The 18,059-nt window shown below is 42.5% G+C and overlaps 1 protein-coding gene across 1 annotated transcript; it reads left to right on the top strand.

The window, feature by feature from the left end:
• Positions 1-567: 567 nt before the first annotated feature.
• LOC147433882 (uncharacterized) lies at positions 568-1,695 on the top strand. The gene is made up of 2 exons (XM_086489824.1): positions 568-916; positions 1,013-1,695. The coding sequence occupies exons 1-2, from the start codon at positions 631-633 to the stop codon at positions 1,693-1,695; spliced, it is 969 nt and encodes a 322-aa protein (XP_086345950.1). The 5' UTR covers positions 568-630.
• Positions 1,696-18,059: the final 16,364 nt, after the last annotated feature.

The following is an 18,059-nucleotide window of genomic DNA, read 5'->3' as shown; positions in this document are numbered from 1 at the left end:
TTTGATTTGGTAGTTTTGGTACTTTTAGGTACTATTTGAAAGTGCTGCAAAAAGTGGGTTTGGTAGTTCAATTTTGGTAGTTTTGGTAGTTTTGGTACTTTTAGGTACTATTTGAAAGTGCTTCAAAAACCTTCTTTGGTAGTTTGATTTTGGTAGTTTTGGGTACTTTTAGGTACTATTTGAGAGTGATGCAAAAAGCTTGTTTGGTAGTTTGATTTTGGTAGTTTTGGTACTTTTAGGTACTATTTGAAAGTGCTTCAAAAAGTGGCTTTTGGTAGTTTGATTTTGGTAGTTTTGGTACTTTTAGGTACTATTTGAAAGTGTTGCAAAAAGTGGCTTTTGGTAGTTTTGATAAGGTTTGGGTAGTTTAGTTCTGCATTGAGGGTATTTATATGTTTTTGGTACTATACGATTCCCGAGTTTGGTAGTTTTTGGTAGTTTTTGGTAGTTTTGGTGGTTTTGGTAGTTTGGGTTCTGTTTCGTAGTACAGTACTTAGAAGTACCAGTTTTGGTATGACTTCTTGGTAGTTTTTGAAACTAATTGGGACCGCTGGTTGTCAACAGGCTGAGTATGACACTCTGGAGAAAAAATGGAAGGAAGGTCAAGAGCATACCCTATTTGTGAAGGAGATGTTGTCTGATATCAGGCTTGGGAAGAGGTTCCTACTATATCCTAGGCCCCAGGTTAATGATTCGGTAAATGTGATCCCGGTGTTTGGTATGTGTGTTGCATGCGGTGAGCCCTTGGAGTGCGCATATGTAGTCGGAACCTTCATGCTAGAGTGCCGACACCAGTATCATCCCTTGTGCTTCAGTGCTCTGTTACAAAGCAGGGATCAGTGTGTCAAGCCGGGTTGTAATATGGTAATCTCTGATTTGGTAAAGTCATGGGCCAGTGGGCTTCAAGTTGTCAAGAGTAAGTATGTGTGCATTTTTGAATACATATGCGCACTTGCAACTCAGTGAGGTTTTCATACAAGTTAGTATGTGCTGTCTTTCTTTGTGTTTGCAGAGGAGCAGGATGCTGCAGTTGCTGACCAGCATGCCACAAAGTCGGCTGCAAGTCGAATATGGGACGTGGATGAGGTGACAAGGGAGATATCAGATGTTCTCCACGATCTAAAGCAAGGTAATTCTGTAGGGAAAGACAATGTGACGGGACAAAGATGTAAGGCAACAGGTTACAGCGAAAGTAAAAGTGAGGAGGAGGCCAGAGATGATAAAAAGACAGGTGACAGCGAAAGGAAAATTGAGGAGGAGGCCAGAGATGGTAAAAAGACCAAGGACAAGGAGGAAGGTAAAGTCCCTGTTGTTGTGGAGCTGGATGTGGAGGAAAGCCAGGATGCTGCCAACACAAAGCTCGATGAAGCAACGGCCAAGAAGGGAGAGGAAGAACCCACAAAGGGGGGTGTTGGGGAGGGGGTGGAAACCACAAAGGGGAGTGAAGGGGAGGTCAAAGAGGGGTCGGAAGGCAACAAAGATCGGAGGGAGGCCGAGGATGAGCAGGAAGAAGTACTTGCGAACGACACTGTTGTGGACAGCACCGACGGGGGCGTTGACTCTACTGCTGTCGATGTTGTTTCGAAGTGGAGAGGTGATTCCCCTGATTCCGCGACCCTGCAGGAACTTTTCTGTTTGCAGAGAAAGAAGCGCAATCGCGCCCGTGATCAATTATCCCGTGCATGCAAACTGTAGCCAGTGAGAATCTATTGTATTCCGCACTTTGTGCATTTTAGTGACTGAGTCAACTTGATTTTTTGGCCCTGAGCTTTATCTTTTCTCTCTATCTAGTTCTGTGTTGGTATGTTACCTTTCGTTACATTACTGTTTCAGTTGTCCTCACTATATGTGCATTACAATACCAAATTTGGTAATTTTTGGTACTGTTGAACTTGGGTGCACGTCTGTCCACTATTATAGTACCAATTTGGTACTTCTTGAACTTGCGATTTCGGATAGTCCTTATCACTTGTGCAATACAGTACCAAATTTGGTAGTTTTTGGACCAGTTTTCTGTTTTAGATATGATGTTTGCACTATGTATTTTTCCCCACTCATTATGTTTGTTGGTGATGTAGTAAGTTGGTGGCTAGACGAGACACCGGCAAGCACATTGTTGCAGCCTGATGTGGCTGCTAGACGCGGGCGGATGATTGTGCTTGATCTTAATGGCGTGCTACTAACCATCTGCAGCGAAATCCCTGAGGAACTTGAGTGCCTGCCAAAGGAGCACACGCCACGGGTAGTCCATCTCGGAGGGAATGTAATTTGTCTTGTAAGGCCGGATGCAGAGCAGTTCATCCTACGGCTTAAACAAAAATCCAGCCTAGTGTTGTGGTCCTGCTGTAGAAGGGAAAAACTGTTACACATGGTGAACGCGTGCTTCCCAAACCATAGAAGGAAAAAATATTTTGCAGGTAAAGCATGCCCGCTTTGAATGTTGTAGGACATAAGTTACGCATACCTCTTAACCTCGTTTTTTGGCATTAGCAGATATTCTCTCCCAAGAGGACTGTGAAATATGGAGGGCCCGTATGTCGGAGGTGCTGGTTGTGCCCAAACACATGGGCGATAAGCCCATTTTCCTGAAGAAGCTACGGACGCTGTGGGCAAGGCACCCGAAGTACGATGCCAGCAACACTATTCTTGTAGATGATTGTAGATACAAGTCTCTTAAAAATGACTATGAAAACTCTATGGCAATCCGATCATACGATCCCATGGTAGTAGGAACCGATTACCCGTTTTACTTGCTGGATTTTGTTTTGCCTTGGTTGCTCGGGTGGATAAGGGATCGGTACCCAACAGCGTACACTCGCAAAAACCCAGTCTTTGACACTGAAGACAATATTTCTAGGTACATTACTGATTACTTCATACAGATGGAGGGGTACTCCTATAAATTTGATCCCCCGAGGTAGCAGATTGCCATAATCATGTAAATAGTGGAATTTTGTAACCCGATACTATACATAATGGAAAACCACTTCTCTTGTTCAGACTGTCTTGGTATCTTGATCTCTACTATTGAAACCCCTGACTAATTCTGTTGAAACCTCTTGGAGCTAACCAGGTTGACCAACATTTTAATTTTTGAGGCAGATAGCATCTATGTTTGGCATACCTTTCATGTTATCGACGTAGTTCTAGACATTGCTCAAGGTGGTCGTATCAAATACGAATAGACAAACTGAAAAATACCAAGAAATAAAGTAAATCATAAGTGATACAGCAAGTTCAAAGAGTACCAAATTGTACCAAATTTGGTACTGTAATAGTGGACAAGAGTGCACCCAAGTTCAACACAGTACCAAAAAGTACCAAATTTGGTATTGTAATAGTGGACCGACGTGCACCCAAGTTCAACAGTACCAAAAAGTAGAGCTATAGTGAGGACAACCGAAACAGTAATTTAATGAAAGGTAACATACCAACACAGAACTAGATAGAGCAATAAAGTAAACCATAAGTGATACAGCAAGTTCAAGCAGTTCCAATTTGGTACTGTAATAGTGGACAGACGTGCACCCAAGTTCAACAGTACCAAACAGTACCAAAATTTGGTACTGTAATAGTGGACAGAGAAGCACCCAAGTTCAACAGTACCAAAATGTACCAAATGCACATATAGTGAGGACAACTGAAACAGTAATGTAATGAAAGGTAACATACCAACACAGAACTAGATAGAGAGAACAGATAAAGCTCAGGGCCAAAAAATCAAGTTGACTCAGTCACTAAAAAGCACATAGTGCGGAATACACTTGGTACTGTTGACTACCAGATTTGGTACTATTGACTACCGGATTCAGTTGTTCAATCAGGGCTTCTCATTGCCCTCAAGTAACATGGACGCACCTTCGTCACTCTCATCATCATGATATGGCATGCTATTGTATATCCTCTCATATACTTCAGTAGACAACTTGTATTGTAAAATTTGACCTAGGGATCCTGCAATAGGCTTCATCGGGAAACGTATGGCCCTAGCAAGATGTGAGTAGATCATTACCAAAGATGTGTGATCCAATAGCTGGTATGTATCAGCTTTTCCTTCAACTTGGCCATAAAAAAAGCCTTCAACAACCTTCCCTCCTCTAACAATTTTGTTATGCCACTTATCCTTTTGTGCTTTCACCATTTGGTACAACACTTCTGTGCATTTAATAATGTAGAAGTCTTCGTTTGCCTCAGCTTCTTTTACTGCAAAATTATCCCCTATGGACAGCATGCCACTTAACATTTCAGGCCATCCTTCATATAGTGGCAGGTTGGACACTTGGCTCATCGGAATCGATGTTGAATCTCCACCCTCCTCCTCGTCATCTGATTCGTCATCCCTAATTGTATCCCCGGACTCTAGCAAGGTTTTGATGCAAACATATTTCCATTCTTCAATGTGCATTCTGTTCCTGCATCTTCTCCATAACCCACGCATACACGGATCACAAAAGCATGAAAGTGATCGAAAGCGTATGGCAGTGCGGTTGTCCTGTGAATAGCCATCAGCACAATGAAATGAGCGGGAGCCAACGATGCACTCACAGTCCCATTGCAGATTGCGCTGCACTTCATTCGCGCCAATAAGCCAAAAGACTCTTTGCGTATTACACCTCTGATACTGTTCTCTTGGCTGAAAAGTTGCTTTCAAAAAGTTGACAACATCGGCTGCACACTTCATACGCCAGCCATCTAGTTTCAATTCTTCATGCGTCAAAGTTCTCTTGATGACTGCCCCTGCCCCATCATGTTCACCTTTTCCATGGCCGTATGCAGAGAAGTTGTGCATCATGTGCAAGCCTGTCATTTGATAGTACCTGGCCACAAAATAGTAAGGTCTACGGGCCTTGAATTGTGAAGCAGCACCATCTGACCAAACCCAATGTTGTTGCAGAGAATGTCCTCGTTCTTTCAGCCACTTGTCATGCAGCAAGAAACAATGTTGTACGAACAATGTGTCATGCTGCTTGTCATCCGATATGTAGAAGTGTAGCGTCTTCTGTGTACCACCTGCTGCATTTCTTAAATAAGTGATGTGCACAAGTATTGTGACTTGGGTAGACCATCAATGCATTGACTGAATTTCATTCTGAACTTTAAAGGAATAATTCTCCGCAAAGTCAATAATAGATACTACAACGTTGCTAGGAAAATTCTGCAAACAGTCCTTGAATTGTTGGGCTTGCCAGCGAAAGACAAAGTTGTGCCTGATGAAGCCTATCAGATGGGCTGAAAATAGGCTAAGAAAAGTCCCACTTTTCATCCGTTTCACAATCAAGTCCTTTCTCTTCTTCTCACTCCCACCTTCGTGAACCTGTCTTGTTCCAACCTCCATGAAAACCTTCACAGACACCTCCATGCTATCCTCTCCTATCTCATCGCGACAAAATGTCAACCTCGGTACTCCACATTGTGAGCAGTCCCCCATCAAGCATTTCTTTGCATGGTATTCACAATTTGGAGGCTTTGGGCACATGATGGATTCCCACATAACGGTGATGTGCTGACACACTGCTTGGTTTGCAAAACACGTTCCTCTCTCATCACCTCTGCAACAAACGGAGCAAGTGCAAAGGTGACCTTTCCCGTGGTGCCCGAACTTGTTCTGCCACATTTTATTAAGGGCCTCTTTGAAATAGAGCATCTGCACATGAACCACACAGCAGCAAGTATTTATGTCCTTCATCTTCCGTACAAAGTATGGCTTCAATGCCTCGAAGCATCTAAGAGACACTACCACTATTGGGTGAGCCTTCTTGAATCTTTGGTACAGCTCAACCTATGGCACAAAAACAAAACGATTCAGAAAAAAACCAACATCATGGTACTGGTAAAATTTCACTACTGCAGTAGTGCCAAAACTGGCTTTCGACAAGTCCAAATATGGTACTATAATAGTGGACAGACGTGCACCCAAGTTCAACAGTACCCAAAAGTACCAAATTTGGTACTGTAATAGTGGACAGACGTGCACCCAAGTTCAACAGTACCAAAAAGTTCCAAATATGGTACCGTAGATTTGGTACTGTCGGTAGGCTTTGGTACTCTATAGATATTATTTGGTACTCTACATATAGGCTTTGGTACTATCAGAAATGTGGGGTACCCTGTAAATATACTTTGGTCCTATAGTGGTAGGCTTTGGTACTCTACAGATAGGATCTGGTACTCTTCAGAGAGGATTTGGTACTCTACAGATAGTCTTTGGTGGTATCCGATGAGTTTGGTACTCTACATATAGGCTTTGGTACTATCAGAAGTGTGGGGTACTCTGTAAATAGACTTTGGTCCTATAGTGGTAGGCTTTGGTACTCTACAGATAGGATCTGGTACTCTTCAGAGCGGATTTGGTACTCTACAGATAGTCTTTGGTGGTATCCGATGAGTTTGGTACTCTGTAAATAGACTTTGGTTCTCTATACATAGGCATTGGTACTGGATAAATAGGTTTTGGTACTCTATCGAGAGGATTTGAAACTCTATGGATAGGCTTTGGCACTCGATCGCTAGGATTTGGTACTCGATATACCGGATTTGGTACTCTACAAATCTGAGTTGGTACTCGATATACCGGATTTGGTACCCTACATATGTGCTTTGGTACTTTATAGATAGCCTTTGGTACTCGATAGACAGTATTTGGTACTCTACATATAGGCTTTGGTACTATCAGAAGTGTGGGGTACCCTATAAATAGACTTTGGTCCTATAGTGATAGGCTTTGGTACTCTACAAATAGAATTTGGTACTCTACAGAGAATATTTGGTACTCTACAGATAGTCTTTGGTGGTATACGATGAGTTTGGTACTCTGTAAATAGTTTTTGGTTCTCTATACATAGGCCTTGGTACTGGATAAATAGGTATTGGTACTCTATCGAGAGGGTTTGAAACTCTATGGATAGGCTTTGGCACTCAATAGCTAGGATTTTGTACTCGATATACCGGATTTGGTACTCTACAGATCTGCTTTGGTACTCCATACATATGCTTTGGTACTAGATACACCGGATTTGGTACTCTACAGATGTGTTTTGTTACTCCATAGATAGCCTTTGGTACTTGATAGACATGATTTGGTGCTCTACATATAGGCTTTCGTACTATCAAAAGTGTGGGGTACCCTGTAAATAGATCCTGGTCCTATAGTGATAGGATTTGGTACTCTACAGAGAGGCTTTGGTGGTATCCGTTGAGTTTGGTACTCTGTAAATAGACTTTTGGTTATCTATACATAGGCATTGGTACTGGATAATTAGGTTTTGGTACTCTATAGAGAGGGTTTTAAACTCTATGGATAGGCTTTGGCAGTCGATAACTAGGATTTGGTACTTTATGGATATTCTTTGGTACTGTAAACACCCTCTGCCGTACAACAGACTACCAAATTTGGTATTGTATGGACCAAATAAGCCTCAAGTAGCACCAAACAAGATGTACAATTACTAGAAGTTGTTGGTACCTGAGATTCGTCGAGTAGATGTATAGGATGTTTGACGACACTTTTCATTCCAATTCTCATCTTGCATATGTCTTTCTTGTTGGGTGAAACTCTGCTCTCTAATGTCCAAAAGGCATATACCAAATCTCTTGTTTCATTGGTAATAACGGTTCCCCATGGCAATTGTCTCTCACAAGCACTCAATGGCAACACTTCATCTTCATCTTTATTCTCTAGCCGTGAGCTTGCTGCAGCTATATTCCTTCGATGGATCCCCAAGATACTAGCCATTCTGGATTGGTTTACTGATTGTGAGTTTGTACTATTGTTCAGAATCATTTCCAAAGAGCTTCTCTTTACAAAAAGTTCACTTGCTGAATGAGGGACCTTGATTTGAGTCAAAGTGTTGCGCACACCCGATACAACAATGTCTTCGACTTTGCTGAAATTTGATGGTTGCAGCAAGGAAAATGTTTGGTGGTCCAGGAGTTGCCGGAATATTTCCTTCTGCTCATTATTTGCAATCCCTACTGTTTGCTTGCGCCAACATCGAGCCACCGCTGCACAAATGTTCTTTCTTGACTTGGCTTCCCGCAATCCAAGAGCAGACGTAGGATGTCTTTCCTTGCTTCTCTGTGCGCGTTTCTTTGCAGCCCAATAATCACGAAGAAAAGCTTGATTATCGGCTGGAATACTAGTGCTAATGGAATTGATGTGCATCTGCTGAACATTTCTTGGGCCACCTTGTACCTCGTCAAAAGAGAGGAAATGTGCGTCACCTTCCATCTCGTCGATAGAGAGGAGCTGTGCATCACCTTCTACCTCGTTAAAAGAGAGGTCCTGAGCATCACCTTCCATGTCATCAAAAGAAAGGTTTTGAGCATCACCAAGACAGTAATCTCCTGCGCTACTATCCATTTGCAGATAGAGAGAGAGAGAGAGAGAGCTCGAACACAGCAGTTCGGTGGCTATGGAGGCGGCAAGGAAGGCGAGAGGGTTCAAAACTGAGAGAGACACACAGGGAGAGGGACGTGCGAGAGAGAGAGAGAGAGAGAGAGAGAGAGAGAGAGAGAGAGAGAGAGAGAGAGAGAGAGAGAGAGAGAGAGAGAGAGAGAGAGAGAGAGAGAGAGAGAGAGAGAGAGAGGTGCTGGAGTGAAAGCTCCCAACCGTAACCCCACCCCCCGGCCCCGCCGTCACCCCCACCTCTTCTTAGGATTGCATGCTTCTAAAGTTAAAAAAACGTCCACTTAAAAAAGAAGTTTATTTGCCCTCCCCAATTCCAAAAAAATGCCCATGGTTTTTACACACAAGAATCACCAAGCATATGTTGTGTCAAGGACACTACTTTTTGTACCACCAAACCATGCTTTGACCCATATAGTAAAGAAATGGGATTAACAAAAAAATTATGAGAATTTTGTTATAAAAACGACACCGTAAATACGTCAAGGCAGTACAAAAATTTCGTAATTAAGCTAGAGTATCACACTGCAACATATTTCAGTCACAGTCACATTAGTTACCGGGATACTATTTCAATTAATTGATTTGCAATAAAAATTGAAAGGAAAGAGTAAGAGTTGACCACCAAAAGCAGTGCCATGTTTTTAGAAAAGACTCCCAAGAGCTGCAGCTATTCCTAGCCAAAGAGAAGGCGCCTTGTTTCTGCTTGGGAAGCACTCCCATCTGCTAGAATCAGCATATAAGAAGCAGTTCTACTCAATTTTTGATGTAGATAGTTGTGTCTGCTACTGCAAGGCTACACGTACGTATTATACGGAGTGGTGCAAGCTCTATATCAGTATCTCGATAAGAGCTTCTCTCTCATTCTCAAGAAGAAGAAGAACACTCTCTCTACTTGCTTACTATATGCTCTTCGAATTCATGGCAAAAATCTCTACATAGCTCTCATCATCGCTCTCTTGTGGCAAATCAAGAAGCTTCAAATCACCGGTAATCACTTTTTGATCACGGTAAGAAGCTATAAACTCCATAGCCATCATCTCTTTCTCTCTTTACTTTGTTTCAAAGAAACTACCACCTGGTGGCTTCTTTTTTGTATACATAAATATGCATGGGATTGTCAGATGTGTAGAAGGATACTCCATGCTTGTTTCATCATGTTAAACACGTTGATCTATGCATACAGTGTGTTTTTCGTCATGTAGGTGCATAACAAGCGCTTTTTGTTTCATGTCATGTAGACGGTAGGGACGGTGTTTTGATTATAGATCCTAAATCTCTATGAATCGGGTCAAACCCTTTGAATTAAAGACTAAATACATCATTTAAAACATTTTCTGCCTTATATGTCACATGAAAATTTCACACGAGTAAAGAGTTATGGTCAAAATACAGGTTGTTACCCACTGCACTTAGTCAATATTTTAGACCCCAGGATCCTTGGAGAGCTACTATATAGATTCATTGAATGAAATAACACACTTAACTTCATTAAAATTACTAATAAGTGTATTTAGATCATGGGTATCACTTTGTGGGTACGAGTTATTAATTGTTCCTTGTACGGAGTTACGTATGGATATAGTGGTACTACCCAAGGAAAGTACCTTATGGAGTCGTGAGTTGGATAAGTGGTTCATATATATCTTATGGCTTATTTTGGTTGGTTGAGTTCAAGTTTTTGATGTCCATAAACGTATATGGGGGTATATGGTTAGTCAACCCAAATCGTGCAAGTAAATATGGATAAGGTGGCTCTCTTATTGTGTCACGGATGTTCACATAAATCTCATATGGAGACAACGTTGTGAGCGGGATGAAAACACACACAGCGCCTCTATAACGACCCGACACACACTCTTGGGAAGATACACACACACACTATGGGGCACCACTCGGCTTAGACAACACACCTGGCCGAGACAGGGAACACACCTCGGGAGTGAGAGGAGAGACACTATCCACTTGCCCACTCCACACAGACACACACACACACACACACACCCAAAAAACTTAGCTCAAAAGAGAAGAATTTCTGATGTTTAGATACAATTGAGCTTGGGCCAACACCAATGGGGCAAACAGCTCACACAATATGGGTAAAATAAGCCAGATACAATCACAAACTGGAGCAGAAACTTCGCTCATAGGAGAAACTTACACAGAAAAATAGCAGGAAAAGAGTGAGGAATTTGGCAAAATGGACAGCGCCATCGCGTCCGGAACGGCCCAAAACCCCAGTCTACAATGTCAAAGTGCTCAAATCCGACCTCGGATGAGCAGTTTACGGCCAAAACAGGCTCCAAAATGAGCAAAAACACACCTGCGGCTGTTCCTCCTCTCTTCTCCACGTTTTTTTCTGGTCTTCTCTCAGTTTTTTCAGTTCCCACACTTAGCTTTATTAGTTGGGCACCCTTGGCCTTTTAGATGACCTCAAACGGACCCCGAACAGGCCAAAAACTGACCTCGCAGTGCATAGTTGTCACCTTTTTGCATCATTCGCACACCTGGCACTCAGCTTTTTTCCAATAATGCATCTCGCCACCACGTGAAGTGGCCCCAAAAAGTGGTCCTAATGATGACCTTTCTTCATAACTCTCACAAGAAAACACCACTTTGTGTCCGTATTCATCCACGTGCAAATATTGACCCCGTTCGGTCTCCTGACGCCACTCGATGCCATCTGACGCACCTGCTTACCTCATGTCGTCGGCCCGCGGATAGCTTCCTCAAGAAGTTTTACGCGCTACCAACTCCTCCTTATTGTAGAAAAAACATACTGGTACTGGTAATAGTGAAAATCGATGCACTATGTACACCCTATCCTACATGTACACATGTGGGCCCCACGTAACCACCTGGCTCTGGAAAATGGGCAATCCTTTATTCGATGCACCATGCATGTGTATGTACAAATGCTCAATCCATTTCTCCAAAAAACTCCTGACATAATTTGCCCACCCCCTAGCCTGCTAGAGCATTCATGCTCAGCAGCAGCACTAGTAGATGCTCATTCCACCTGGATCAAAAGGCCAAAGGCATATCGCCTGATTCACAAGAAGCATCATAACACCACACCTACATTTGTCAACAATCAACCAAAATGCACCATAGGCATATCCAACTAACACATCCGCCCTGTCTGGAGTTCCAAAAGCATAAATATTGCATGCCACATTCAACCCAACCGATAGAGACAACTCAAGTGACTCATCACCTGGCATCTTGGCTTCACCAGCCATAGAAACAACCTGCAAATCATGCACCCAAGTAGCTAAAAGCATTGTGTGAAGGTAAAGTTGTTGATATCCAAAGCACAAAAGTATCCCCGCAGCACACATATCCCTAGCATAGGCATCCACATAGCTGAGATTGGACTCATATATGCCAAACCCCTTCTCATCATCAAACATAACTTCATCCACATCATAATCATGGCTATCACCACTATCCATAGCTTCTAGCATGGGTTCATCAGTCTCCAAGAATACAGATCCTTGCTCTAAACCACAATCATGCTCACAAATCGGTTCAATCACTACACATACATCAAAATATGGCTTCAAAACAGGCTCCATATCCAACAAATCCACAAAATGTCTCTCAACCTTGACCTCTTCCCTAATTTCCAAGGAACTAGTATCCAAAGATACGTGCTCATCATCAATAACCTCAACCTCACACTCACACCCAGAATCACAAGGTACACAAGTATCCAATCCATCCTCTTCAAGACTTTTCAATCCTGTATCCAAAGCATTACTCACCTCTTCAGGCTCTTCCAGAAACCTGTCAACCTGCAAGACCTCTTTACGCTTCACAATAGACCTTGGGAAGAAACGAGAAACATCATAGGATAGGCTACTTTTCACCTGCTTAGGCTTAACTTCATCTTCCATGTCAAATCTATCTTGCACATGCATACCTGTACTGATACCATGTTCCTCAAGACGCTTAAACTTCCATTCCTTGTGCTTTGCAATGCATACCGCATCTTCAAAAGACTCGGGCCTCTTCAACTCAACCTCGAACCGCAACCAAGGTGACAAACCATCAACAAAAAAACTTTTCTTCAATGAACAAGGGGGGGTCTCATCCTTAAGAGCAACACACCAACGAGTCCATAAATCTGTAAAAACTTGTATATAGGCATCAACACCTTGACAAGAACCTTGCTTAAGAGCATTGAGCTCATTCCATACTGCATTTGCATCTTCCACAACCTGGAAACGCTCTAAAAAAGCTTCTATAAACTTGTCAAGACTCAAACCATAAGAAGAAGCCACTGCTTCTTTAGCTTCCAAATCCATGAACCAAACACGGGCCTCATCTTTCAAAAGCAATCCAAATAGCCTCAAAATCTTGTCCTCATCACACATATTGTTGCTTATGCATGCCACCTCGACTTGCTCCAGAAAGTCTTCCGCATCTTCACCACTTCTTCCATGAAATTCCGGATAAGAGAAAGCCATGGTTACCCAAGTTACAATGCTTTGAGAACCCCTACGAACACACGTGCAAGAACCCAAAACTTTTCACTACCCAATCCCTAGAAACTTCAATGGAGCTCAGCTTTAGATAAGGACAAACACATGCACATCAAATGAGTTTTCATAGTTGATCATCGGAATTACAACAGGCAAAGGACATTCTAGTATCTCCCTCAATCTTCTTGGCCCAAACATAAAGACTATGCGCTGTTGGAAAAAGATCTTCCTGGACACATGAACATTAATTTGAATCCTTTGAGTTAAATGAAAAGGAGTGAAATGAGGGCCATTTTGATCATCCATTAAAGCCAACCATGAAGCTCCCAAGAAGGCACACCTGACTCAACCACTGATTTTGCCAAAATTTCAGCAGCATAACAGCATAAATGGCTCAAAATACCAAAAAACCAGCCATCATAACTTGGGAAAATTTTGGCAGAGTTTCCCCAGAAATAGAGCAGTAGGAACCCAAAATATAGACTGTCTATGTATGCATAAACTGTCAACAATAGAACCCGAGCATCAAGTAGGGCTCGCTAGTACATAGCCTATGGCGAGGTCACAAAAAGGGTGCTCCAGCTACCTGTATCACCGAAAGGATCTCCACATTTGAGAATCCCCCAGCTCAATAAAAACCTCACGCTATCGACCCTCACACGAAGGCTAATGCAAATCGCATATAGTCAAGTCTCAGAAATGACTATCTTCCAGACCAAGTCTCAGAAATGGCTGGGACTGCCAAATACAACCAATTATGGCTCCACAAATGCGTACAATGGCAGTTTCCACAAGTAACGTAAAATCCAGCAGACAATGCGCTCAAATAGGCGCCAAGTGATGAATTCCCACAACAAGTGCAAGTGACATCACTGCTAGTATATCAATGTACTCCAGCTACCTGTACCTGTGTGAATCACCTGTACCTGTACCTGTCCCTGTAACCTGTAACCTGTAATCTGCAACCTGTAATCCCGAATCTCGAAGCTTGAAGCTCGAAGCAGAAGGTACTCGAAGAAGATCCTCCGTGGGGGCGCCAAAAGAATGTGAGCGGGATGAAAACACACACAGCGCCTCTATAACGACCCGACACACACTCTTGGGAAGATACACACACACACTATGGGGCACCACTCGGCTTAGACAACACACCTGGCCGAGACAGGGAACACACCTCGGGAGTGAGAGGAGAGACACTATCCACTTGCCCACTCCACACAGACACACACACACACACACACACCCAAAAAACTTAGCTCAAAAGAGAAGAATTTCTGATGTTTAGATACAATTGAGCTTGGGCCAACACCAATGGGGCAAACAGCTCACACAATATGGGTAAAATAAGCCAGATACAATCACAAACTGGAGCAGAAACTTCGCTCATAGGAGAAACTTACACAGAAAAATAGCAGGAAAAGAGTGAGGAATTTGGCAAAATGGACAGCGCCATCGCGTCCGGAACGGCCCAAAACCCCAGTCTACAATGTCAAAGTGCTCAAATCCGACCTCGGATGAGCAGTTTACGGCTAAAACAGGCTCCAAAATGAGCAAAAACACACCTGCGGCTGTTCCTCCTCTCTTCTCCACGTTTTTTTCTGGTCTTCTCTCAGTTTTTTCAGTTCCCACACTTAGCTTTATTAGTTGGGCACCCTTGGCCTTTTAGATGACCTCAAACGGACCCCGAACAGGCCAAAAACTGACCTCGCAGTGCATAGTTGTCACCTTTTTGCATCATTCGCACACCTGGCACTCAGCTTTTTTCCAATAATGCATCTCGCCACCACGTGAAGTGGCCCCAAAAAGTGGTCCTAATGATGACCTTTCTTCATAACTCTCACAAGAAAACACCACTTTGTGTCCGTATTCATCCACGTGCAAATATTGACCCCGTTCGGTCTCCTGACGCCACTCGATGCCATCTGACGCACCTGCTTACCTCATGTCGTCGGCCCGCGGATAGCTTCCTCAAGAAGTTTTACGCGCTACCAACTCCTCCTTATTGTAGAAAAAACATACTGGTACTGGTAATAGTGAAAATCGATGCACTATGTACACCCTATCCTACATGTACACATGTGGGCCCCACGTAACCACCTGGCTCTGGAAAATGGGCAATCCTTTATTCGATGCACCATGCATGTGTATGTACAAATGCTCAATCCATTTCTCCAAAAAACTCCTGACAACGTGATGTAATAGGGTGTTAGCCTACATTATGGGATTGAGCTTGATGCATTGGATTGAGATCAAATACTTCCATTTTCATATCATGCATGCATCCAAAAACAAGAAAAAGTTGTTTTTTGCATACACGTAAAGATATGGCATATACTTGACCAAAGTGGGAGAGCTATTTTTCATCATGATTGGGTTGTTTCGGTGATGTCATATGATGTGGGTAACCTTACGGATAGATGTGGATATCTCATTTGCATATGTACAATGCTTTCCATCCTTTTGGGTCAAAACTAGCTCTAGGTACTAGGAGGGTGAGGTGTAGTCATAGCATGTCACTTATGCATGTTCAACATCATCAAAATGAGATCTTGAAGTTATATTTATTTTCTAATAATAATTTTTTATATATAAACTTTCATTCCTTAAGGGCCATATGTTTGAGGATTGATTGAACGGGCGCCCACCTTGTCCCTAAGTTGTAATTCTGTCAAGACATTTGTAAAGGTCCATGTGAACCGACACTGTCCATTTAGAATGTCCTAGGTATAAAGGTCAATAACTTTAATGTGAAGAAAGGCTTATCTTTAGAAGAAGAAAGGAGCTCTGAAAACGTATGCTCAAGCTACGAAGCTACTCCAATTTTTAATCATCGCAACTAATGACTGGGTAATCCATTTTTGATTCTGAAACTTGCATTGTGTTCCTCTCTCTTTGCTCTTTCATTCAAGTGTAAGAAATGTCAGTTTTTTTGTGGTTTGAGACTACACGTCTGTGAGCTTTAATTGCATATCTGAGTGCTTAAATCATTGGTTTTAGTCTTTTTGACCATAGGAGAGTGTTCTTAGACCATAGTGCGACCTTTTTGGACTGATCTATTGCAATTTTTAGGACCTTTTTCATGATGGATCATGATTTGGTACCTTGTTGGATTGCAACCAAAGTTGGTAGGATAGTGTCCCTTGGTGTCTTAGACCTCCTCCTAAAGTTTCGTTGCATTTCAAGCCCGTTTGAGTGCCGAAATGGCGTGATGACCTAGAGCTGTGAGAAAGGACATAGGCAGATTTCCCTTATCTCATTAAGTGTTGGTTTTCTTGTTGAGTTGGTGTGTTTGCTTGTTAAGGTTCCCTTCTTGAGATTGACAATTTCAAAGAGTCTTTGTGCCCCATCCAAGTCACTTCCATGAGTATTGACATTATGTTTGTGCCAATCCCCTTCCTAGCTCGTGTCGTCCCTTGACACGACCTTGTGCAGTCTTGTGAGGTCCCCACCCCCTCGTCTCAAACGACGGATCTGATGGTAAATCTGGTGGCCACTAGATCTATAGCGGAAGCAAACAAAGTGGTTTATGGTTCATCTAGCGGACGATCTCTCATCACAAGGTGAATCGAGTTCGAGCCTACTAGCATCGAGATCTAGGTCCACCTCCCAGGGGAAGCGTGATTAACTTATCTAGCGATCCTAAGACCCACCTTCCAAGAGGAGAGAAGTCCCGAGTGCCTTTTTCCCCATAGCTTTCAGAGGCACGTATACTTGAGGCTTCGTCGCTCTTGGGGCAATGAGTAATACTAGCGTCAATTTATAGTACTATGGGGATGGAGAGTTCCCGACTAATCGGGACCACCCTTCTCATAGGCATTGGCAACCTGAGCCAAGCCCCCACTTTCCACCCCATACTCACACTTCCTTTGTTACCTAATTACTACCACAATGGTTGTCCAACATATAAGTTCTTTGTTTATTTTTCCGATTCACAAGTTCTTTAATACGGCCCTTCAATCAGTATTGCAAAGCGGCACCAAGACAGTAACTCTAGTAAAAATTCACTCAAAAACTCATTCATTTAAATTCCAATGTTCTGGAGGTACAACATCCCCCCCTCCAGCGAGAGTTTACTCCTCCCGTTGTCGCCTAGTTGCCCATACAACTAGGTTGTCCACCGCTTAACCAGCAGTCGTGGATATTCCCACCGCATAGAACGCAAGATGTTGGTTCCCACCGCCTAACCAGCATTTGTGGATATCCACCGCTTAACCAGCAGTCGTGGATTCAAGAGACCTTAACCAGGAACTCTGCCCCCTGTGATTAGGAGGGGGTTTGGACTAGTATCAACATTGGAAATAGAAATGAACAGACCGAGCTAAATTTTCCCTAGCAAACATTCTTTCTCATCTCAAACAGTATATCCAACAATCATTCTTTCCTACTTGGAAATTAAGATATATTTCAATTCAAATGCCGTGAACTCCGTTGGATTTCTCCAACATGTTTAGGGATATGTTCTTTCCTAACTTATCGAATGCAATGTTAAATTAAGCAAAACTGGAATTAAAGATGTGACCTACCTCCACAATTTCCTCGTCATTGCTCCGTGAGTTGGCCGGTACTTGGTCGACCGTGGGAGCTTTTCCCTTCCCATTTGTGTTGCTTGTCCAGCCTCGCGGTTGTGGGAACCACAGAAACAAGTTCTCTTTATCGGGGCCATATTATACTCACTACTTAAATTGACAACTTGGAAAAAGAAAGCTAATATTCGAGAGCACATACGACCAAAATGACGGATTAGTTTCAATAAGCAAACTCCTTTATACGAGAGGTCTGATTACTTCAAGACATAGAGATTTTTGATAGCCCCTTACTTGTTCTATGGGAATTGGCCCTAAGGTTAATTATTTGGCCTAGATAATTAAGAATTTCAGATTTCTACTTGATCTATTTACTAGAGATGAATTAGGCATGCTTAATCACTTCCTAATGCAAGTAGATATTTGCAGATTTACCGCATGCATAGGTGAGAGGATTCCTTTTTCCTAGTGGATTAATTGTGGAATTAATTACACTAATTACATTCTAATATTTGAACAATTTGAATCTAAACATAGCTATATAAACATTGTGTGGTAATAGAATGAAATAGACTAACCTTATCACATTGCTGGCTTGATTCTATCATTCATTAACTATAATGACTTAGTGGATAATTCTCTTAT

The sequence above is a fragment of the Adiantum capillus-veneris genome, chromosome 19, assembly GCF_014529385.1.
Source record: "Adiantum capillus-veneris isolate H3 chromosome 19, ASM1452938v2, whole genome shotgun sequence".
Taxonomy (NCBI): domain Eukaryota; kingdom Viridiplantae; phylum Streptophyta; class Polypodiopsida; order Polypodiales; family Pteridaceae; genus Adiantum; species Adiantum capillus-veneris.
The sequence above is the reverse complement of the archived record's forward strand: the minus strand, read 5'-3'. Positions and strand labels throughout refer to the sequence as shown.